Source organism: Liolophura sinensis, chromosome 13 (genome assembly GCF_032854445.1).
Source record: "Liolophura sinensis isolate JHLJ2023 chromosome 13, CUHK_Ljap_v2, whole genome shotgun sequence".
Taxonomy (NCBI): Eukaryota; Metazoa; Mollusca; class Polyplacophora; order Chitonida; family Chitonidae; genus Liolophura; species Liolophura sinensis.
The window spans coordinates 20,646,116-20,672,151 of NC_088307.1; the positions used below are offsets into that span (position 1 = coordinate 20,646,116).

At 38.0% G+C, this 26,036-nt stretch overlaps 1 protein-coding gene across 1 annotated transcript in view; it reads right to left on the reverse strand.

The window, feature by feature from the left end:
- Positions 1-1,103: 1,103 nt before the first annotated feature.
- LOC135480971 (serine/threonine kinase-like domain-containing protein STKLD1) overlaps positions 1,104-26,036 on the reverse strand; it is a 28,529-nt gene continuing 3,596 nt past the window's right edge. The window contains exons 2-19 of the mRNA XM_064760901.1: positions 25,904-25,990; positions 24,759-24,803; positions 24,318-24,392; positions 23,837-23,941; positions 22,308-22,378; positions 20,305-20,417; positions 18,908-19,116; positions 17,703-17,776; positions 16,835-16,935; positions 12,381-12,617; positions 10,284-10,345; positions 9,907-9,973; positions 9,372-9,500; positions 8,593-8,721; positions 7,878-8,009; positions 6,835-6,987; positions 3,954-4,036; positions 1,104-3,282 (exon numbers count right to left, since the gene is read on the reverse strand). Coding sequence (XP_064616971.1) covers positions 3,151-3,282; positions 3,954-4,036; positions 6,835-6,987; positions 7,878-8,009; positions 8,593-8,721; positions 9,372-9,500; positions 9,907-9,973; positions 10,284-10,345; positions 12,381-12,617; positions 16,835-16,935; positions 17,703-17,776; positions 18,908-19,116; positions 20,305-20,417; positions 22,308-22,378; positions 23,837-23,941; positions 24,318-24,392; positions 24,759-24,803; positions 25,904-25,990 — 2,004 coding nt within the window. The 3' untranslated portion in view covers positions 1,104-3,150. The remainder of the gene's footprint in view (positions 3,283-3,953; positions 4,037-6,834; positions 6,988-7,877; positions 8,010-8,592; positions 8,722-9,371; positions 9,501-9,906; positions 9,974-10,283; positions 10,346-12,380; positions 12,618-16,834; positions 16,936-17,702; positions 17,777-18,907; positions 19,117-20,304; positions 20,418-22,307; positions 22,379-23,836; positions 23,942-24,317; positions 24,393-24,758; positions 24,804-25,903; positions 25,991-26,036) is intronic.

The window sequence follows — 26,036 nt, forward strand, 5'->3', positions numbered from 1 at the left end:
CGCCCTGCCACAAGAAGATATATGTACATATGTGCTCCCCGTCGTCATATGACTGAAAAATTGTGAAGTACAATGGTATTTATTTATTTATTGGTATTTTGGTATGGTGATTGGTATTTTACGCCATACTCATGAATATTTCACTTGTATGATGGCGACCAGCATTATGGTGGAAGTCCTCGGTAGGAAATGAACCTAGATCTGGGTGACTGGAGGAAAACCTGTCAAATCAACTCTGTACACCAGAGCGTGGTTATACTGGAATGTTTGTGTACTTGAACTTCCTTGAGAAAGGGCAAACTTTGTGTTTAGGCAGGAACATCTCTCCATTATCACCTGCCCCGATAGCACAGTCAGAGCGTCCTCTTCAGGAGCAGCACATCCAGGATCAATCCTGGGTCGAGTCACACCCAAGATTTCAAAAGAGGAAGTTGTACACTTCGATTGGCGTTCAGCATGAAGAGGATAGTGCAATGACTGGTTGACCCGTATCAGTATAATGGCTCAGGCGGTGCAGCTCAGCCTTCGGTAAGGCGTCTGAGTGAAGCAGCATTAGATAAAAGAGCGGTGGAACTCTGTCCTGAAACAACGAGGCACATTACATGCACACTAAGGATTCCTTCGTCATCATATGACCACATTCAGTCATATGACTGAAAAATTGTTAAGTACGACGTTAAACCCCAAGCAAGCACTCACTTACTCTCTCCATTATCCACAATGCATGGTCCCTTCAATGGTTAGAAAAATATTCCTGGTAGATATTTTTCAACAATTTAACTCCAAAAAAAGGTGAAACAAAAACTGTGATAATTTCGTTTTACACTGAATGAAATGCATGTATATTTCAACAATTCAAAACATATGGGAATGACAACACATTTACAACTTGCCTACTTCGGTTGAAGTCTAAAATATAAAATGTGTATACCATATATCACAGGTATGGGCAATTTATCACAGACTGGCAAAAATACATGTACATAAAAATGAAAGAAATCTGAAATATCTGGTTTATTAAGTTGTGCTAAGAACAGAAATTATATAAACAAGCAACAACAATAGTTGGAACTAAACATATATATATATATATATGTCCTCGATCTAACGGCAAAGAAATTAACTAAAATTGCATGTATATGTTTGATGATTTGAAATTTTAATAATAAAATTTAAAGAAAATATGCATTAACAGTGTTGTCATGAATATGAATTTTGCACGTAAATTTAAATTTCAAGGCTATCACAGATATTAGAAAAACAAACCTGAACAAAACCTATCAGTGTTTCAAGTTTAAGACACTACAAAAATCATAAATTTGTAAACCCACAATAAACTAAGTGTAAATATCTATAACAGAAAAGATGAGTAACGAGAGATTCATGTCAAATGTATCACATTTCCTAACAATGATAAACCTAAATCATTCTGAGTTTGACAGATAAAAAATAATGGTGAGAAAAATGGGGAAATAATGTAAGATAACTGTCAGACATTATAGTATTATCACACACTTAATTTCTAAAAATTTGCTGAAATATTTGGTCATGGTATTAAAGCCGGTGTGCAAAAAAAAAAAAAAAAAGGCTCTATAGCCACAGTTACATTAGCATGAAATTGCCAAACTACAAAACACTGTTCAACAGTTCACTAATTTATGACTGCTTGTCTTCACACCGCTAGCATTCCTAGTAGTCCAATCAGTAGATCTATTGTTTCATTGGCCACCGGGCTGCACAAAATTCCACCTGTCACAGCGGGTATTAGTATGCATCTAACCCAGCAATTTCCCTTTCTGTTCACATGGACGAAAACAGTGAACTAAACCAAACTGTTCTAGTGTAACTGCTGGTTGAACAGTTTCATACTCAGTTTCAGTTTCACTGAGGCAGCCTCAAGCCTCCAAATTTATGTAGTGTAACTGCTGGTTGAACAGTTTCATGCTCAGTTTCAGTTTCATTGAGGCAGCCTCAAGCCTCCAAATTTATGTAGTGTAACTGCTGGTTGAATAATTTCATACTCAGTTTCAGTTTCATTGAGGCAGCCTCAAGCCTCCAAATTTATGTAGTGTAACTGCTGGTTGAATAATTTCATACTCAGTTTCAGTTTCACTGAGACAGCCTCAAGCCTCCAAATTTAAGTAGTCTAACTGCTGGTTGAACAGTTTCATGCTCAGTTTCAGTTTCATTGAGGCAGCCTCAAGCCTCCAAATTTATGTAGTGTAACTGCTGGTTGAATAATTTCATACATATCACTTTTTGCTCAATTCGATGTATTCCATGGCTGTAATACATGGTCTGCAGCATCACCTTCATCATTTACAAGTACATATGTATAACAGTTAACCTCTAGAGATCCCACAGGCTGCTGGCAGACCTTCCCACGAATGACCAGAAAGCGAGCCAGTGTGAGTTTGACTTTAACTCAGTCACCACATTTGTGTGTGGCTCCAGAGTCGATGCGAAGCGCTTATATTACCTGTGGCCACTTCTGACAATCAGAAAAGTGTATCACTTAAAGTGGCTACCTGTTTACCGATAATCATTTACTCAGAATGGGCCAAGACAGCCTCAGAATTTAAAATTACTGTAATTCTTCAACCTTTCCCCATGCTTGCAAAGGTGTTTATTCAAGCATATTCTAAAGGCATTTTTCTGTGTTGACTCATATGAAGCCCTGACACTGACCAATCCAACCAATGTAGTTTTATATCCAAATTCAATGTGCATAACGTGCACTGAAAGTTACTCTTTCATATGTGAAAAGGTTGAGGAATTAGGGTATGTCTGAAGTGACTGTCTGCAAAGTGGCAAGAGAAAAATGTTCTGGCCTATTTTTTTTTTAGTCAATTTGTCACTTTCTAGGTACATATACATGTACACGTAAATCTCTGTGAGCGTATTTGATTCAGCATATTTGATTGCTGATAGATGTACAAGTACGTTGTGATGTTATGAGCAATATGTAAAACATAAAAGATTCTTCCCTCTGAAATATGTCAGCTGTTTCCAGTTTTTGTCACATTACTTGTTTAACTTGGAATAATATCTTTCACACATACATGAAGACAGAGTATGAAAAACCACAATATTCAAATTAATAAGATTATAAGCATTCCCATTGGTGGATTTGAATAAAGCTCATGTAGCTCATTGGACAGCTGTGGCTGCTTTGGCTTTGGTCAGCTCCTCAGGGAAGGCTAGTGATGTCAAAGAAACATTTTTTCCTGCCGGAGAGGGGCCCAGAGCTTGGATTGTTGCTTCACATGGGCCCATGATGTCCTGGGGAGAGCAATCATAAAACACTTTATAATATTAGACAACACACATATATATTTAAGATCCTTATACATAAATATACTGTAAATCTTCAACCTTTCAATCAATAAAGCACTTCTTTTTTTTTCAGAATAATTTATGCATACAAGAACTTTTGTTTTGAAAATGACACTAAAAATGATTTGCTTGTGTCATAAAATATGCAAACTTCATAAAACTCTGCCAATTATTTCTCTATACCCCATGATTTTCTCAAAACGTTTCAATATATCGGTTGCAAGGGTGGTGAAAATAATGATATATCTATAAACCATACAAAGTGTTCATAAATCTAAAGCCATACAGAAAGCAGACCTTGAGAAAATTGGGAAACATTGTCAAAAGTGTACTTTGGTGAGCATTAAGATGCAAGCAGCATTTAGATTTTAAGTCTCGCTTAACATTTAATTACTCTTTAAACAACAAGTTCTACAGCTTCAACTACTCACTACCATATGCTAAAACTATAACTAAAACAATGATGTATTGGTCAAGGAAAGTCCATGTAACACATGTGACTAATCTGTCGAAGTATATCCATGAGCTTTTGATCTCTTACAAGGATTTCAGCTAAATTCACTGCGCTCTGAATAAACTACGTACACTGAAGTTTCCTGGACAGACACAAAGCTTACCTTGTTCTCCTTAAAACGTTTCTGAATCTCAGCCAACATGGTTTGGCCAAATTTTAAGAAGTTCATTTCAGCTTTGATTTCGTCTACAAGCCAAGCACAGAAAGGAAGCATACAAAAGTTAAGCTCTACAACTACATGTAAGACGACACTTAAGCCCACACCAATTTAAATTTTTGTCTTACGAGAAGGATAAATCCTTCTTCAATCTCAAACCGGGGGTGGGGGTCGGGGGTGTTGGGAGGATAAAAATTACACAGGAAATCATCTAATTTGTGGGAATTGTGGACTGTCCCAGCTATTGTTCCTATTAAAGGCATACATGTATTTATGTACATCCGACAGTAAAATCAGATAAAACATTAGGATCAGACAAAATAACAGGATGGATTTAAGCTTGCCCGTAAAACACAAAATTAAAATTGGTGTCGCCTAACATGGAGTTGCACACTCCGCATACAAATGTACATAAAGCACACCGTGTGAGATTTATTCTACGCAGCACACATATTCTGATTTCTCTATGTTAATTGTCTTTATGCACCAGGGCCTAATCCATATGTACATGTATGTTACTTTAGAAGCTGACACCAAGATGATGCTCTTCCAAAATATTAATGCCCTTTTTTTTTTTTTGTAGGCAGATTTATACCAATATTAGTCCTTAATTTCAGCCTTCTAATGTGCTCTTCAGAAAAACATGGACTTGGTAGCTAGGCCTGCCTTTAGGAGACACTTGACTACAACACTTCAGCTCAATACATACAGTACTAAGATTATGAATCATGTCCATTAGGGTAATTACAGTACTCACACAGTACATGAATGATGTACTGTAGCTTAGGTGTGTGCTTCTGAGGTACATATAAGAACACAGATTTGCAACTAGTGTTTATCTACACATGTAAACATGCAAAAAGGCTAAACAACCACATAAGAACTTGAATTGCAGTATGTATACTTAAAAAATACAAACACAGCAAAGCCATCAACTTATGGTCATGCAGTATTGCTAGCTCAGAAAGGTCTAAACAGCTGGCAATACTATATGGAAGTTGCTCAATACTGAGTACCAAGTACATGTACTATGAAGTCAATGGCTGAATGGTACAGTGTAATCATGGACCATACAGAACTGCACAGTTGCCACACAGAGCTATGTTCAGTACCGTGTGGTTGTCAGTCACAAAGTAATATGTTGCAACCACACAGTGCATGTACATACACTTCCTGCCCATTCAGTCGCTGTGCAGCACCACAAAAAAAAAATGCACTGCACGAGGAATGTTCTGCTTAATATGCAAACTGTATGCTAAAAGTTTTACTGCATAAACTACAGAATAAACTACAGAACAACTAAAGTATTATCATAGAGGGAAAAGCTAAAAAAACACAGACCACCTGAACAGGCCAGAACAGTGTGCCTGAACAAAGCATATGCCGTTGCGGTTTCCAATGTCTGAGGACAGTTCAAGATCTTGTAACCACAGTTGATTGCTGTCCAGTTACACATGTACGTTAACCCAACAAGGTTTTGTGAAACAGACCCCTGCCCCCCCCTCCCCCCCAGCTTCAGGATCAGGATCACAAAGCTGTCCTAAACTTAAATGAGAGTCTGTCTTATTCATGACAAACACTAATTTTCAATTCTTCAACTAAGTATCGAAACAAAAATTCCTTAAATAATTCACTTTTTTAGTACAATAAGTTGTTCTCCAGTTTATACTAAGTCTGACTTTAATATGTCTAAGACTGCTTTGTGATCAATTGTCCTAGGGTCATATTTATCAATCAACTTAGGACTTACCCCATAAATAGCAAGTCCTTAAGAAACCAAACTTGTATGAAGAAAGAACTTGAGGTTAGTACATTGTTCTGCAGGACAAATTTTGAACTTCAATTCTAGAACAAAACATTTCATTTGTAGCTGTACTTGAATTTTTGGCTGAGGTCTCAAGACATTTGATAAATGCAGCCCCTGGGTTTCAGTATTTTGAGCCAATCCCTCAACAGGTGACAAGCTAACCTACAGCATACACCCTACAACCTACCAACTATTGTCTACTTCTGCTCACCTCAATACCAGTAAACATTGCCCTGACCTGTTCCAGAACTGACTGAATATTATTCTCAGTCAGCTCTCTATGTACCTCTTCTACAAACAGGACAAGAAAATCAGGCCATGCAACCCTTAAAACAGCTTGCTCAGTTCAGAATCAGTAACCCCGTCCAGAGGCCATTTGTTTTCACATTTAAGGTACAAAATAATATGTCACCTCATACACCAGAGATACATGTACTGAGCTGAATCAAAAGCTCCCCCTATCCTTTCTGGAAGGGCCATAACTCAGTTCATGTCTGATTCTAAACTGATGTAGCCTGATTACCCTAAATGGCCATAAATTTCGTCCATGACAAACTTGCCCATTTACCCTGATCCTGAGAGTTCCATTGAGTTTAGAAAGGTGTTATGAGGTTTGCTGGGAACATGGGTTGATATTCCACTGGAAAATTTTCAGCACCAAAAATAATATTCTGTGATATTTTTTTTTGGCCTATGAATATGAACCTTTGTGGATGAAATTTTAGGTCATTTAGGGTAAACAGACTTTTGAACAAGTACAATTTTTAGAGTATCACTCTCATAACAATCTTTGTACATATTGACATACACTGTAGACCAAAGGAGAATTAAAGAGGCACATGCACTCTTAACAATAAGTTAACTCTCTCATTTTTCAGAAGATATGTACAGTACACCAACATAGACTATATTAAAACTATCACTGTCTCAGTTTTCTACATGGTGAGACAACAGTTGGCTGGATTTAATGCTCTTTATAGCACATATTTTGCTTGTAACACAAATTCCCCTTGCTCTTACCATACATAGCCAGTTCCATCAGTACAGTACAAATGGCCTCCACCACTTCCGCGTTATCTTTGTGGACATTATAAGCGCCAACAAGAATGGGGAGTCCGGCCACCTCCTGACTGCGCCGACTCTCATAGGCCAGAACCTTGAAGGCACTCTCCTCTATAAGCACAAACCATTACAGAGAGGCTATAACAGACGTTTCCGGCAAATAATCAATAATCACATTACTAAATATATTACATGCATTAACCAAGAATAACTCTTGTTATTGCCTTACAGTAAATATCACACTTGTGCCTGTTCCATTAATTGTGTTGAAATGATTCTGAAATCTAAAAATTGTTATACAGTGACCCGCATTATAAATTCTAGGAACTGTAGGCCTATTAACGATTTTGAACAGTTACATGTGCACAGACGAGTCTAGGCTTCCTAAAATAATAATGAAAAACATACTGGATTCGCAGTGAACGATTTTTGCCAATATCTCCTCTTTACTAAATGATTGGCTTGTTTACAAGTTACGTGTAGCTCTCTCTGGTCCCAAGCCTTTGATATCATGCTGACACCTCAGTAATTAAGCTGAAGTTTACAGATTAACAATTCTGATCTTGAAATTCAATTAAAATTCAATTCAGCTGATGATATATGCCCACTACACATACATATTTGTACTGTGCAATAGTAAAAAAAGTAAATTTTATACTTAGGAATTGTTTCATCACCTTTTAGGCCACTAATACAGGTGTTTTCTCACTTTTACAACATCTTCAGTAACAAGCAGGGACAATGAAGGCCAATTTCCACTGCATGCTGCGCCACACGATGCTCGGCAACATCATAAAATACAACACTACTTGTTATGTATAACCATTTCCACTGTACGTGGCGCGGCTCCACTGTAGCACAGCATCATTTTGTGCGAGAGCTTTTGTTTCTATTTCCAAGTTGTGCGGTGTCATTTTAAACCAATCATTTGCCAGTACAAATCTTTGTCTGCTTGTTGCTATGGCTGGCAGAGGCTGTGGAAATTGGCCTTAAAGCCTCACCATCGAGTTCCACAAAGCTGGCCAGAGCCAGGCAGCTGTTCTTCACCACTTTGGCGTTGTTGGCGTGGGCGTCTACAGCTCGTACCAACAAGGTCACAGTCTCCAGTTCACCAATATAGCGTAAGGAGTCATCTGTAAGTACAATGCAAACTTTACACAGGCTTACTGCTATATTTCATGGTCACCTAAAGTTTGCTATATAAAAGTGCACTTTCAGAGGCAAGTAATGACATTAAAATCATATTTTTGATGACAACATTTAGGTTCTTCTGACATGACAGTAATCAAACTTCACAAAAAAGTAGTCCTATAAGGTGTTACATGATTTCTATCTCATCAATAACTACGCCAAATGGCATGTAGTTCCAATGCCCTTCTCAATAAAAGTTTCTTTCGACGAACTCTAGCATAATTGTATCGGTAATGTGTTTGTTTTAACACCACTGAAACACCTCTACTTGCCAAAAAGGGAGTTCCAAACAATTTTCACAGCAGGTTTTATTTTAATTTCAGCCATGTCAGAATTTAACTTTGTTCTGTCCATGTACACGCACACGAAAATATTAGGGTTACAGAGTTGTCAATGACTGGCTATGATGCATTTCAGGAATAGCACATTTATTCAAGCATGGCCAAGGCTGGAAGCTTTAACCCAGAAATTCCTATATACGTTGTTAGTCAACAAGGAATGAATATAAGAGAGTTTAAGACAAACCTTCCATGGAGAGAGAGAGAAGACAAGCTGCTGTAGCTTCCACCACATCTGAACTGTTCATGTGTGTCCTCAGGGTCTGACATACAATCTCTAGCCCAGAGAGATCTGATAACCGCTTACTGTTACTCTCTGAAACACAAAACAGGTCTGATAACAGTTTACTGTTACTCTCTGTAACACAGAGCAGGTCTGATAACAGCTTACTATTACTCCCTGAAACAAAGAACAGGTCTGATAACAGCTTACTGTTACTCTCTGTAACACAAAGCAGGTCTGATAACAGCTTACTATTACTCTCTGTAACACAAAGCAGGTCTGATAACAGTTTACTGTTACTCTCTGTAACACAAAGCAGGTCTGATAACAGCTTACTATTACTCCCTGAAACAAAGAACAGGTCTGATAACAGCTTACTGTTACTCTCTGAAATACAGAATAGGTTTAATAACAGCTTACTGTTAACCTCTGAAAAGCATAGAACAGGTCTGGTAACCACTTAATTTTACTCTCTGAATCAAAGAACAGGCCTGACAACTGCTCACTATTATTCTGTGAAACACAAATTGTTCCTGTCAACAGATATATACTGTGAATTTTCGAGAGGTACACGATCAAGGTTCTCATACAGATGGGCTGCTACATCTGACTTAGATTGTACAAACTTTCCGTCTACTAGTAAGGTTTTGACAGTTCACAAAGGGCTTACAATTGCAAAATTTGTTCATATACGATGTAAAACCTCAAGAATGCAAATTCGTACACACATACAAAAGACTTACCAACAACGGATAAACTCCACAAGGCATTGCAGCAGGAAGCACATAACTCTGCGTTGTCGCCGAACGACCGGAGAGCAGTCAGTAAATGTTTCACTCCTCCCTGTATCCCTATCATCTCTGCTGCTTTTTCTGGAAAACAAATTAAAAAAACAATTGCCCCAAATTATTAACCAGAATGAATTCTGTCACTTTTTGTGAAATGTATTTATTTATCTTTTGGTTGGAGTTCTATGGCATAAAATTCACTTATATGACAGTCGCCACCATTATAGTGGGAGGAAACCGGGAAGAACACGGAGGGAAACCCACGACCATCCACACATTGCTTGCAGCCACTCCTGGATGTGTACAACCAGAAAGGAAGCCAGTTTTGGCTTGATGAGAGGCCCCTAGTCATTGTGCTAAACACTAGGCCATGGGGGGCCAGCTCCACCCCAGCATAAATGTGCTTAGAACACTCATAAAAATATGTATGCACAAGGGCACTGATGCTATCATGATGGTGATGAGCAACGCCATGATCTTACAAACTCACCATGTGCAGAGAGCGCCATTAGTAAATCTGAGCCACTCTGCTGTAGTTCTGGACAGTCTGCGTGTGCCTGTAGAATAAACCATAAATTAGGCAAAATGTTGTTTTTGGCACAGTTTTTAATTCCTTGAAGAGGATATAAATACCTGAAAATACCTTACCCTAGCTCCAAATTACACTAGCAATCAAATGTTTTCATAAAATCTGATGCTTTTTGTTTTTCAAATTTTCAACAAAAGAGTCTGAAATTAGCCAATTGTTAAAAAATTTCCATGCCTGTATATCCAAATCAAAATTCACATTTCAATAATTTCAGCAATGCATTGCAGAGTTTTTCTTCATGGCACCAAACATGATAATAATTATATAATAATACATACCTGGATTATTTTAGGTATAGCAGATACAATATCTTCAGAGAAAATAATATCACCAGCTTCAGCTGAAATTCAAGAAAATATTTTCTATGTTTTTACACAAATCAATGTTCAAAACACCTGTACATCAGAAGATAAATGTCACAAGGAATCAAAATGTTGCCAATAAAGTGCGTTTTGAGACGGAAATATGCGATTAAATATTATTTTGGATGCTAAAAAATTACATGTACATTTTTCCAGAAAGATATCTTCCTACCTCATTAACAAACCTGAGAACTCCTTTTCATGATCAAAAGGGCTCTCAGAATCAGGCAATTGGAATAAATCAGCCATTTAAAGTAAGTTTTATTACATACATCCGCCTCCTGTCTCCAAATGCAGTAAGGGAGTTTTGAGTTTGAACTCTTTTATCGCTAAAGGTAAGCAAATGTTCACTTCTTTGAAATGTATAAAAGAACACCAGCAGTATTGTGGTGAGTATAACTTTTGAGGGGAATCTTCATGGGTGTTGATGATAGGTATTTGGTTACCATGACAACCACGCAACTGGACAAATGTGTTCACCACAAATAAAAACTTCATGCGAAACACATATGGAGTTGTAGCATGAAATCATTTCTATCTATATAACATATATAAGGAAAACAGTTAGCCGGTTACCATGACAACAGTGAAAATGGACAAATTGTAAGTTGTGACACATCATTATCTGTGTGTCTACATGTACAGTATGTATCCATCAAGAATTAAAACTCTATGAGGAAAACCGTTGGAGTTATAGCCCGGACACGAAATCATATCTATTTATATAGTATACATAGGGAAAATGGCAATCTGGTAGCCATGACAACTGCGCAAATGAACAAATGTGAGTCGCGACACATCATCATCTGTTTATCATGCACCCAACAAAAATGAAAACTTTACACAGAAAACAGCTGAACTTCTGGCCTGGACACGAAATCATATCTATCTTTATAGAGTATAAAGGGAAACTGGTGATCTGGTGACCATGACAACCATGGAAATAAACAAATGTGAGTCGCGACACATCGTCATCTGTATATGTATGTATCCACCAAAATTTACAACTCTGTGTTGAAAACTGTTACAGTTATAGCCTGCACACGAATACGGAAGGCCGGATGGACAAAGTTGTTATAACATAATACACTCTGGCTACTGGCGGGAGGGTATAAAAAAGTCCCATTGTACCATGTGACCTGTCAGAAATGGTATTTTGGAATACATGTACCTGTACCATAAAATGCGCATATGAAAGAAGTTTCATAAAAGTTACATTGAGTAGACAAACAATGGGGAAAATTGTCAGCCTGAAGGTTCCTAAACGTCAGACATTTCTGAAGGAAAGATATATCATTTGTGCCTCTGGAACAAAGCATGACAGACGTTCAGTAAATTAATGCCATTCTTAACTTAATACTTAACATGATACAGAAGGACTTAATACCTTTAGTAGTATAAGAATTTGATTTTAAAACTGTAAGTTTTCAAAATGTTTGAATTGATTGTAACCGTCATGACGAGGCCTGTATATACACCTCCCTCTCATAACAAGGTTCACTACAACATGCCCTTCAATACAACATGGTCAGCATTATGTGTTTCCAAATTTTGCACATGTGCAGTTGTTGTTGCACACATCTGTACACTTTCAATAGTTACACTGAAGTAAAGCTTCAGAGTTTGTTAACTCTTTGCACTCAGAGTCTTTGTTATTGCGTAATTGTTATATAGAAACCACAGAATTATTCATATTAGGTTTACAGTTGACATCCAACATCACACTGTTTTCCCATATGTCATATGTCATTGGATTCCAGTGGCTGTCATCAAATAATTCATTAATAATGCACTTGTCCCTCAACAAAAGGGTTGCAATGCGAAAGAGATGTATTGTTACTGTATGGAATGTACGCTAATTCTTCAACCTTTTCGCACATTTGCAATATTCAAACATATTCTGAAGGCATTAGTCTGTGTAAACTAATAAAATTGTACTTTCTGTGAAGTCTTGAAACTGTCCCATCCAACCAATGTAGTTTTGTCTCCAAAATCAAATAATAAATGTGATACCTGTGATAACAAGCCTGTTGAAGAGTCCTAAGCCTGCCAGCTGTACGTCTCTCTCCGTCAAGTTGTTCACCATGGCTTCTGTGGTGAGCAGTTTGCTAACGGGGTCCACGCTAATCCGGTCCTCCATGCTTAGCTCCAGCAGATACTCCAGGCTGTCTCGTACTTTGTCCTTGTTGTTCAGTACAGTCCGTAAGTAGCTCAGCACGGCAGCCACTCCCTGGCCTCTGGGCATGGGGTCTGCAGATAAAGGAGCAGCAAAAGTAATAAGAATGGTTGTTTGACTGATTGACTGATCTATAGTGTTAAACGAGTATACAAAGATACTGTTCTTGACCTAAAATGTCTAAAATGTTCTGAAAGGTTTAGATAATAGATAATAGGAAACAGGTGAGTTCCAGCACAAAAAGTTATATTTTCTGACCTTTATTTACCTCTAAAAATACACTCTTTTGTGGTATATTTTTAGGGCAAATACAGTATTTTGTTTGCACGAAGGCAGTCCGTTTCATGGGTGAAAGAAACTTGTGCACCTGGAGACCTTTCCAATGACCTTTCACACGAAACTAACAAACTTTGCCATCAGTGAGTTTTTACCCATCAGTGAGAACAATGTACCGAGGGGTTTCCACAATATTCTCTGTCCTTGGTTGGGATTCAACAACCTTCTGTGTTAAAGTTACAGTGGGTTGACATACAATACTAATTTACACCTTATGGATACGCAGTATTTTAATCTGTACAGTATAAGCCTAATACAACTCTCCCTCATTATAACACGCCTCCTTACAACTTGAGCGGCCATCCGTGGGAAGGCCTTCAGCAACCTGCGGATGGTCGTGGGTTTCCCCCAGGTTCTGCCCGGTTTCCTCCCATCATAATGCTGGCCGCCGTCGTATAAGTGAAATATTCACACCCATCAAACAAATTAAATAAAGAAAATACATGCGACTCAATACAACACAGTCAACAAATGTGTCCCCCAAATTTTGTTCAGAAGTTTCATTGAAGAAACCTTCAGATGTTGCATATTCTTTGCGGTTAGAGTCTTTTGTTATCATGTAATTTTAGGTCATTAAGGTCTGAGTTAATTAGCTTTCAATTACCATTCAGCACAACGTGTCTCTTCCCATGTAATATACGCCACGTGCGATTAGTGGCTGTAGAACTTCATATAACAGCCACAGCTTATAACAATGCAGGCAGATACTCCCAATAGAACAAAGCTGTGATGGGGGAGAGATGTATTGTTCCACAAGAACAAAGCTGTGATGAGGGAGTGATGTATTGTTCCACAGGAACAAAGTTGTGATGAGGGAGAGATGTATTGTTCCACAAGAACAAAGCTGTGATGAGGGAGTGATGTATTGTTCCACAAGAACAAAGTTGTGATGAGGGAAAGATGTATTGTTCCACAAGAACAAAGTTGTGATGAGGGAGAGATGTATTGTTCCGTAAGAACAAAGTTGTGATGAGGGAGAGATGTATTGTTCCGTAAGAACAAAGTTGTGATGAGGGAGAGATGTATTGCTCCCCAAGAACAAAGTTGTGATGAGGTAGAGATGTATTGTTCCACAGGAACACAGTTGTGATGAGGGAGTGATGTATTGTTCCACAAGAACAAAGTTGTTATGAGGGAGAGATGTATTGTTCCACAAGAACAAAGTTGTGATGAGGGAGTGATGTATTGTTCCACAAGAACAAAGTTGTGATGAGGGAGAGATGTATTGTTTCACAGGAACACAGTTGTGATGAGGGAGTGTTGTATTGTTCCACAAGAACAAAGCTTTAATGAGGGAGAGATGTATTATTCCACAAGAACAGTCATGATGAGGGAGAGGTGTATTGTTCCACAAGAAAAAAGTTGTGATGAGGGAGAGATGTATTGTTCCACAAGACCAAAGTCGTAATGAGAGAGAGATGTATTGTCCGATGAGAACAATGTTGTGATGAGGGAGAGATGTATTGTTCCACAAGAACAAAGTTGTGATGAGGGAGTGATGCATTGTTCCACAAGAACAGTCATGATGAAGGAGAGATGAATTGTTCCACAAGAAAAAAGTTGTGATGAGGGAGAGATGTATTGTTCCACAAGAACAAAGTTGTGATGAGGGAGAGATGTATTATTCCACAAGAACAAAGTTGTGATGAGGGAGAGATGTATTGTTCCACAAGAACAAAGTTGTGATGAGGGAGTGATGTATTCTTCCACAAGAACAAAGCTGTGATGAGGGAGTGATGAATTGTTCCACAAGAACAAAGTTGTGATGAGGGAGAGATGTATTGTTCCACAAGAACAAAGTTGTGATGAGGGAGAGATGTATTCTTCCACAAGAACAAAGCTGTGATGAGGGAGAGATGTATTCTTCCACAAGAACAAAGTTGTGATGAGGGAGTGATGTATTGTTCCACAAGAACAAAGTTGTGATGAGGGAGTGATGTATTCTTCCACAAGAACAAAGTTGTGATGAGGGAGAGATGTATTATTCCACAAGAACAAAGTTGTGATGAGGGAGAGATGTATTATTCCACAAGAACAAAGTTGTGATGAGGGAGAGATGTATTGTTCCACAAGAACAAAGTTGTGATGAGGGAGTGATGTATTCTTCCACAAGAACAAAGCTGTGATGAGGGAGTGATGTATTGTTCCACAAGAACAAAGTTGTGATGAGGGAGAGATGTATTGTTCCACAAGAACAAAGCTGTGATGAGGGAGTGATGTATTGTTCCACAAGAACAAAGCTGTGATGAGGGAGAGATGTACTGTTCCACAAGAACAAAGTTGTGATGAGGGAGAGATGCATTGTTCCGTAAGAACAAAGTTGTGATGAGGGAGAGATGTATTGCTCCCCAAGAACAAAGTTGTGATGAAGGTAGAGATGTATTGTTCCACAGGAACACAGTTGTGATGAGGGAGTGATGTATTGTTCCACAAGAACAAAGTTGTTATGAGGGAGAGATGTATTGTTCCACAAGAACAAAGTTGTGATGAGGGAGAGATGTATTGTTCCACAAGAACAAAGTTGTGATGAGGGAGAGATGTATTGTTTCACAGGAACACAGTTGTGATGAGGGAGTGTTGTATTGTTCCACAAGAACAAAGCTTTAATGAGGGAGAGATGTATTATTCCACAAGAACAGTCATGATGAGGGAGAGGTGTATTGTTCCACAAGAAAAAAGTTGTGATGAGGGAGAGATGTATTGTTCCACAAGACCAAAGTCGTAATGAGAGAGAGATGTATTGTCCGATGAGAACAAAGTTGTGATGAGGGAGAGATGTATTGTTCCACAAGAACAAAGTTGTGATGAGGGAGTGATGCATTGTTCCACAAGAACAGTCATGATGAAGGAGAGATGAATTGTTCCACAAGAAAAAAGTTGTGATGAGGGAGAGATGTATTGTTCCACAAGAACAAAGTTGTGATGAGGGAGAGATGTATTATTCCACAAGAACAAAGTTGTGATGAGGGAGAGATGTATTGTTCCACAAGAACAAAGTTGTGATGAGGGAGTGATGTATTCTTCCACAAGAACAAAGCTGTGATGAGGGAGTGATGTATTGTTCCACAAGAACAAAGTTGTGATGAGGGAGAGATGTATTGTTCCACAAGAACAAAGTTGTGATGAGGGAGTGATGTATTGTTCCACAAGAACAAAGTTGTGATGAGGGAGAGATGTATTCTTCCACAAGAACAAAGTTGTGATGAGGGAGAGATGTATTCTTCCACAAGAACAAAGCTGTGATGAGGGAGTGATGTATTGTTCCACAAGAACAAAGTTGTGATGAGGGAGAGATGTATTGTTCCACAAGAACAAAGTTGTGATGAGGGAGAGATGTATTCTTCCACAAGAACAAAGTTGTAATGAGGGAGAGATGTATTGTTCCACGAGAACAAAGTTGTGATGAGGGAGAGATGTATTGTTCCACGAGAACAAAGTTGTGATGAGGGAGTGATGTATTGTTCCACGAGAACAAAGTTGTAATGAGGGAGAGAAGTATTGTCCCACAAGAACAAAACTGTGATGAGGGAGTGATGTATTGTTCCACGAGAACAAAGTTGTGATGAGGGAGAGATGTACTGTTTTGGGATTTAGGACCCTGTACTCTTAAGCTGATGGCAACTGTCATGGCAACGTATGTCTGTAACAAGCATTGCCATGCAAGCCACTTACAATCTACTTCAATATCCTACAAATGTTGAGTGAAACTGGGGGCGGGAACTGCCCCTGAGTCGGCTTGATGAGAAACATGGCCACTCGTGACAATTTGTCGCCGGCAGACCACAGCCAGTGGGGCACAGGTGAAGTTAAAATATGTTAAACTTTCTCAGTCATCACCTGTATGCAACATCATGAAAACACTCGAGTTGCCAGTCCAGGCAGACTCAACCGCCATTGACCGGTGCTCACACGCCAGGTGTATGAAAAGCAGGTTTTAGACTGATCATCAACTCACTTCTGTTAAGGCCGGCTGAGGCCTGTTTCTTTCTCTTGTCTATCAGATTGGTGTCCACCATATCCACACAGTCTCTGATGTACTGGACGGACAGAAGCTTACTGGAACACAAAACATACAGACCAATAAATGCACAATGAACACGGCCGACAGGCCAAAATAATGGGTAGGTGGAATATTTTTAACCTCCATCATTTGGCACTACTGGGAAGCAGGGCCTCTAGCCATTAAAGGTTTCTTCAATGGAAAAACATGAGATTCTTCTGCAATTTCACGCCGTTTTCATTGTCCACCAAATACTGCGAAGTCCCAAGCTGTGCAATACTAGAGTATGAAGTTTAGGATTCACCGTCTGTAGTATACGTAGATAAGGATGACTTTCAAAGCTTCATGACTGTTGTTTGTATGAACTGAATGTGCTGTGATCTAAACCTCTAAGCCTTTAGCCATCGCATGAGGTCAATGTTTTGTGAAGGCCTGCAGTGTATTGCAGACAGAACTAAATCGGGAGGTCCAAATAGTTTTTCACATGAAAACATAAATGCCCTTGATATGGACTTAAAGACAAAAATTTTAACTTCAATGCTACCTTAACAATAGTATAGTATGGTAGTCTTGGAAGTTATAACTAAGAGAATGAAACACTGAAAGTGTTAAATTCTTTTCCGAAAATTGTTGACCATTGACTGAAAGTACGTCTAAAACAGGGAGGTTATTAAGACATACACGTACGCTGAAAAATGGCTAAATTTTTTGCAGTTTCTCTTAAAACCATTATCTTTAGTAGAGACTCTTTTCATGTATCCTTTTAAAAAAAATGAACAGGTAAATCTGAAAGATTGAGGCTTTACATTAAGGTGAGCTTTACCTGACAACTGGTCTTTGTCTTGGGTCTCTGTTCAGTAGTAAGCGTAACACAGACATCAATTCTGGGTTGTACAACTGCAACAACAGCACACATTTTTCATCGTGTCATTAGCGGTAATTCTTCTATTTCATTTGGCTGGTGCATAACACATTATTCAGGAATTTAGAACACTGTTACAACAGACAGTGCCCAGCGTAAACTATACAAGACTCCATTTCCATTTTATAAATGTGAACTTTGCATATCACCTTACTCTTGATTAAACATGAACCTCTTGCTTAAAAAGTGTGTGCTTTAACTCTTAGCCACAGCAGTGAGGTTAGATTATATCCATGTACACGTATAGGAATGCCATATACTAAACAGTGGACTGTGCTATCGTGGCCTGTTATTTCACCTGAAGTGGAGTAAATGTATGTAAAAATGAACTGTCAGAAATAATATAAAGGTCTTACAATGATACTTTCCATGTGAACACTTTTTCTGATAAGGCAAAACTTGCCACTTGAAGAATGCTAAACTTCAGCTGAAGTACATAAATTCACGTAACGCATGCACTGATATCTGTGATGATATTTACTTATTTGATTGTGGCTCAATGCCACACTCAAACATTTTCTGCTCACAAGAAAATGATGATGGGCTTTGAAGGTGGAGGAAACTGTGTGTGTCCATATACTGTTTCTTCCTGTGGCAGGACGAGTCCATGCCACCAAAGTGCTGCCAACTCTGAAGTCACATTACACTGACACTGGGCCAAACAGTCCTGTGTCCTTGCGCTAATCTCTCGGTAATGAGTGCCAAGGGAGGCAGCAACAAATACCATTTCATTCTGGTACGACAGGATCTGAGCCCTCTTTTCACAAAATTCACTGAGGCGACTCATCGAAGGCAAGTAAGCCGCCCCACATGAGCCATTATACTGATACAGGTCAACCAGTCCTTGCATTATCGCCTCATTGCTGAACGCCAAGCCAGGAAGATACAACTTCCTCTTTTTTAAGGTCTTAGGTGTGACCCGACCCAGATTGACCCTGTATCTACAGCCCCTGCAGCGGATGCTCTAGGAACTGTGCTATCAAGGCCGGTCACAATTTTTCGTAACTATTCTTAAGTTACGGCATCGCCTTATGGGTTTGATCCCAGATCTCCTGACTTTGTGATGGCCACTCAGCCATTAAAACAGTTCTGATGTCCATACAAACCTCTGTGACATCCTTCTGCAGGTTGTCCAGGACCATGGACTCCTGAGACCTGAGGTCAGTGAGGTGACTGAGTACCTGCTGCTGGTCAAGGAGAGAACATGTGGTCAGTTCTAACAGGACACAGCCAACTGACCACAGGTCACTCTGCTCACTGTACCAGTCAGACGTCTCATCGACACACAGCTCAGGGGCCAGGTACGTCAGTGTGCCTGAAACAAAAAGAAAGAGCTATAGGACTTATGGCGTATGAAAAGCTGAACTTGAAATCATGCTGAGGTGAGTTAAAACAATTTTTTTCTCTTGCTGACGATCAGGTATTGTTGTATTCTCATAATGCATACTGTACAATTAGTTCACCACTTGTAAATTAATTTGCTGTAGTATGTAGTTATTGCTTGCTCTGGTCAATTTACATGATACTGTACTGACATTATAAAAAGTTATCAGAAATTGACTTACTAACATATTTCAAAAGACTGAAGAGAGAGACCTCACCTTTAAACTAGACAGAAATGTTCAAATTGTGTTTATATTTTAGAGTACTCTGGCAACTCCGCAACAAGATGCAGGCTGATACAGAATTCAATTTTTTTAGTTTTATAATACCATTTTCAGGAACAAAATGGTTTTTATGGTTTTGATTTCATTTAAACCGCTTTCATTCTTGAAAATGATTTCACTAAAACTGTATCAATGAATCATGTATGGCCTTGCGTGATTAGATGGAATTACCCACAGCACTCTACTTTGTGTAGCTTATTAGTGAAAATAGAAGTAACGTGTTTATATTTACATGCTGAAACACTAATATTCATACTAATTCATTCCTGATAACTGAATAGCAAAATTAGCCTTTATATCTCTAATGTTTCAACACTTTCTTGACTTTTAGCCCACATTACATTTATTTATTTGATTGGTGTTTTACACCTTACTCGGGAACATTTCACCTATAAGGTGGTGGCCGGATTTTGGTGCCTGGGGAATCCACAACCATTTGCAGGTTGCTGGCAGACTGCTCAAATTACGGGATTCAGAACAAATCTACCTGTGTATAAGAGATGGAAAGCTCCTAGCACAAGAATGTGTGGAAAATGTACCAAGACAGCCACCAAAAACGCATAATCCTAGAGACACTTCAATCTGACCTACTACACTCAACAAGCACACAAGAGATGTTGAGCTCTGAGTATTTATTTATTCATTTAATTGGTGTTTTACGCAGTACTCAAGAATATTTCACTTATATGATGGTGGCCTGCATTATATGTGGGAGGAAACCAGGCAAAGCGTGGCAGAAACCCACGACCATCCGCAGGTTGCTACCAGACCTTCCCACTTACGGCTGGAGTAAACCTTTAAGACAATCATCTTGCTGAAAGTCACATGTAACTCACCAACCACAGCTCTTGTGTTAGACCTGGCATCATTCATGACTGTGGCAACCCCAAAATCCCCCAGGCACAAGTCCATTGAATCCTTCAGGAAAAGGTTGCTGGGCTTGATATCCCTGGAAAATACAACAGCATAAAGTTACCAACCTGCACTGCACCTCTTCCAAATCATGGCCTACATGTACATACATGTATGGTGCAGACAGTGAAAAATAATGTGCCACAAAATAAAGAAGAATTACTGTAAGAATCTTCAACCTTTTCAACCACTAAAACACTTTTATTAGTGGAATCAGTAATCCCAGCTTAGCTTCAACATTAACCGCTCTGAACCATTACATTCACTAACCTGGAACTCGGTCTTGTCATGTACGCTGTCTCCAAATTCATATCCCCTCATTATGTGGGAATAATAGAGGCCATAACATCAGAAATAACACAAATGTAACCGACGCACCCACTAGGACAGAAGTTTCAAATCAACATTTTCAAATCATGTGACTCGGTTGCTAGGATGGACTCGGCTACTCTTCCCAAAATGAAGACCATCTTTTATCACAATAAAATTGATTACTGATCATTTCTGTTCATTAGTAACACACAAATTCAATTTAGGACCTCCCAAACAATTTGTCAACTGTCCTTCAGATGGTGTACATTTCACTGGTTTCACTCAAATCATTCCAGTTCATCTTTTTCAGGACGATGCTGAGTGTGGCCGACTCAAATTGAAAATGGCGGTTAGCCAAGTCTGGCTTGCCGCCGATGTAACAGATACATTTGCGTTAATTGTGACGTTTTGATCTTTATTACTGACTAACAACTAGGTGATACAAAGTAAGAATAACTGAAGAATTACAGAAAGCATGTTTTCTTGGCGTACAGATTTGACTTGTGGAGGGCAGCGCATGCTGAATGAGCGAGTTCCAGGTTAGTAAATGGAAGAGTACAGATCTGTATTTCTGAAAGCTCAGCTGGGAAGAATGAAACAGATCTCAGATCTAAAGTTATGCATACAATTAATATGAAAATGATGCTAAAAATTATCTGTGCCATATTTAAGTCATAACATCCAAGCTTCATAAAAGTATGCTTATTACTCCTCTACACACCGTAATTCTCTCAGAATCTTTAAAGATACTGACAGCAGAGATCAGGGTACCACTCAATTAAACACCAAATTACAACAAAAAAGGTAGAAATCTGATTTTTTTAACATTATACTGATAATAATACAACAGCCGTTAGGTTTCTGAATAGAAGCATTTAGGACAGTATCCAGGGTAAAACAATGTCCTTTTGCTAGATATGATGTATGATGTATATTTCCTTTAACAAAGACAGATTGTCAGGCTACATTCCACAATTAATGCTTTCAAGTTGGGAAGGACAAATGTAATCCCCTAGTATTTTTAGATATATTTTCTTTTTCTGCTTGTTACATGTTATCATTAAGTAGCAGAGTCTTCAGAGTTTCATTCTGGGTATAAATTTGTTTGTTTCTCAAAGAATGGTTGTGGATGTACACTAGGCAAAGGAAAGAAAAGTACCGTTTCACTGGCCTATGCTGATCAAAAAAGGTGGTTTTGATCAGCTGTTTGTCAATTTTGTGAAATATTTCATGGATCAACCCCTATCAAGAATTTGACTGCAGTTGTGTCAGGGGACGAGGATTGTCAGGCTTGGAGCTTTTTGAGGGCTCACATATTTAAGGACAGTGCTGTGAGGCCAAACATTAACATGTAAGTAAATGGAAAATTAATTTTGGGCTGTGGCCAACAGGGTTTCCAAGAAAAATTAACTCTTCACAACAGGTTACCACTGAATAGTTTAATCTCTTACTTATTTACATAAAAACTACTGGAATACAAGACTACAGTACAAGCAGGCTAAACAGAAAACAGAATACTAATCTTGTCAAAATAAAGGTAAGGACAAAATTACCACGAGATTTAGGTAAATTGATTATTTTCACAAAAATCCCACCCAAGGGAGGTAAATCATACCTGTGGACAATGCCTTTCCTGTGAACATACAGAAGAGCATCTACCATTTGACCCAGCCATTTCTTTAGTAGCTGTTGGTGGAAAAAGAAGTATTAAATATATTAGTGCAATGAAAATAAGTCCATTTCATAAGCCCTCTTTGCACAATGTAATTTATCAAATGCTACAATTGAATGAAATAGATCATGTTCTACTTTTGACTGGTGGGCTGGACAATGGCAGTGTTCATGTTATGGCATCATGTAAATTAAATCATTTCTTGGTATGATAGGTATACAAATATAGGTATATGGTGCAGAAAACAAAAGAGGACATGGAGAAAAAACATACTGCCATGTACACAATAACCCTCTACAAAAGGCAGACAAGAGCTGAAACAGCAGAGGGAGTGGATTCAAACTTCTGTCATCAGTGTTTCGCGCAAGTGAATTATTGGCAGAGGTTGTTAGTTCCCTTTTACCACTGAGCATCAACATCAATTTATACTTTAAAACAATTCAATTATGAAATTATGAGTCCCACAGCCTGAGTACATGTAACTTGTACCTCATAAACAATGAGATCAATGAGAACTAGTATCAACTTAAATAAAGTCCCTGGTTAATATTTAGGCAGTATCATTTCAGTACGAATGAGCTAAAATGTTCTGTATATGTCCATAAGTCCAATCCATGACGTGTCATAAGCATGTGGGCCTCATGTGAATCAAATTAATTTATTTCTTTGGAAAGTTGCCATGGTTATCTACAGTTTGTTAATTCCCTTACACATAAAACTAAACTAATCCCTTTGTCACATTAGAATTAAATGAATGACTAAGTCTTAATTATCGATATTTATTTCTTTACTTGACTGGCATTTCATTCCGTACTTAAGAATATTTCACTTATACAACGGGGGCCAGCATTATGGTGGGGGAAACAGATGACCATCGTAGGGTTGCTGACAGACTTTCCCACATACAGCCACAGAGGAAGCCACCCATGAGCTGGACTTGAACTCACAGTGACCGCATTGGTGAGAGGCTCCTAAATTTCAATGCCACGATGTCTATCTTCTGGCCATATTGTGGCGAGAAGATATTTGGAAAAGGAAAGTAAGTTGATATGAAAATGACAGATTCAAAAATTACAGTACTGTGTTTCACTTCAAGTTGAGCCTGTAATAACGCGCTTTTCAGAAGGCCTTAAAATAATACTTTTGATGCCTTTTTTTTTATAAGAAATTAATCTCACTTAAGCAAAAAAACAATCTTTAGTACCCTAAGGGCAAATGAATCAATCTGAATCAAGTTAAATTTGCCACCTGATAAAAGCTAACTTTAGGTGAAATACAATGTAATTAACTAAAAGAGACTGACATTTTCAAAAAAACTCTAAAAAGAAACCCTGTTAAACTATGAAAAACCACATTTAAACCACTCTTACAAATTTATTAAAATAATTTACATAAATTATACTAATATAGGCAACTGGCTTTTAAAAATACAACCCATGAATAAAACAGATATACTTTGGCAGAAAACTTACAGTCTCATCGACAGTTTCACGTTTATTCCTCTTCATTCTCAGCACAGAAGATAAATCCCCTTGTGGGTAATGTTCAATGATCATGCAGAAGTATATTGCCGAGTCCTACAAGCAAAAAAAAAAGTTACTGGATTGAATATTTGTGAAAACAATAAGTCATAAATAACTGAAAGTTGGACCATCTTTATACAAGATTATGGAAAAGTTTTAAATTTTTCAAAATTATTAGGAAAACATTTACATATTGTAGGGTTATGACAGAAAACTCACCGCTCACTCATATACTGCATGATGAGAAAGTTTATTTTGAATTTACTTCTTTCTTTTTCTCTCATGGTAGCACCATAATATTTATTACAGGAAAACCGTAAGAATCCAAAATCCATTCTGATTAAAATATTCCGACTACAACACTGTTTATCCAGCAACAAAGCCCACAATAAAATATTCTGATTACTGTCAATTTGGGTCAATTCATTACCTCTTTATCCCATGCGACAAAAAATTCCTTGAAACCACAGACATATGGATGCTGTAGACCCTTTAGCGTTGATGCCTGTAACAAACACAGAATCAAAGAATAAGCATCAGGATAAAGTTTGTAAAGTTTTACCAAACATTCCGCCATTGCTTCTGTGAGACAGACCTACACTGCTATCTCCGTTTACAGCAAACCCATTTTTGAATCAATTTTTTTTTTTTTTTACATTTTAGTTACATCCTCACTGATTATTTAGTAAACACTGAAAAGTACAATATAACTTAAATACAGGTGCTATACCATTAAATTTTGGAAGACTTATAAGAATGGAATGCCTACTTGAGAGAAAAAAAAAAGAACATTACCAATGCAAAATACCTCAATGTTAGATTTACCATTCAATAGAACATTTAGTTTCCATGGATCCATAACATCACATACCTCTCTGAAAGCATTGTTTGCTTCCCCTTCATCTTTACATTCCACCTATCAAACAGAAACCAAAGCTGAATGTGACTGAAGAGCTGATAATTCCATGCTCTGGCCCCGAGTTAGTGTGATCCCTATCATCACACTTTAGAAAAGGGAGGTAACTCCCAGCAAAGATAATGTCTTCATTTTGATATTTAATCACTTCTGACATGTCAGTTTCTTAAAAAAAGCAACATTGTAATTCTTCAATCTTTTTGCATGTGTGCAAGGTTTTTATTCAAGCATATTCTGAAAGCATTGCTTTGTGTAGACTGGTAAAATTACACTTTTTCTGAAGCCTTGAAATTGACCAATCTATAAACCAATGTAGTTTTGTCTCCCTAATTCCTCAACCTTTTTTTGAGTTTGATTTTGGAGACAAAACTACATTAGTTAGAATGACCAATTTCAGGGCTTCACAAAAAGTAACATTTTATCAATCTACGGAGAATAATGCCCTTGGGAATTGCTAGAATAAACACCTTGTAGACTTTTGAAAAGGTTGAAAAATGACAGTTCCCATGGCTACACGCCTTCAATTAAACAGATGAAAAACCGGCTCAACACTGATAGATACGTTTAGCGAAAATTTAGGTTTATGAACATTTAAACAACAACAGTGATACTTAAGGTAAGGACAAAACAACATCAAAATTTCTAACAACCTGTAATATCGCAGGCTGACAAAATCTTGAAGATAACAGACATCACACGGTTTCATCTCCTTTATACTAGTTTATTTATTTGTGTCCTTGTTGTTTAATTGTCATACCGAAATTACCGAATTTTCCAGTTTATACGAGAGCCATCAGGCTTTTTGTCTCAGGATCACAAAGCAATCTGTGCAAGACTTAAGTCAAAATTTCAATCATCTGTACTTGGTATTTTCGTTTTCGTTATTTTAGCTGAAATTTGTTTTACAATAACTTACCCAGAATTTTACATTATCAATAAATACTTGGGTATTGTAACATATCAAATAACAAGTGTAGAGTGATTTGAAATTTTTTACTTAATTCTAAGATCGCTTCATGATCCGGAGGCTTGGAGTAAACCGCTTGTCCGCCTTTGCCTTCCACCCTATGAGTAAACCATCTGCAACAAATCAACCTCACCTTTTTCAGGACATATTTTTTGCACTCTATTCGGTTTTCCACCAAATACACAGATCCCTGTCCTCCTTTGCCCAAGCGTTCAAGTATCTGAAAAGCAGTGTTCAGCCATGACTGATATAAAATGATACAAGGT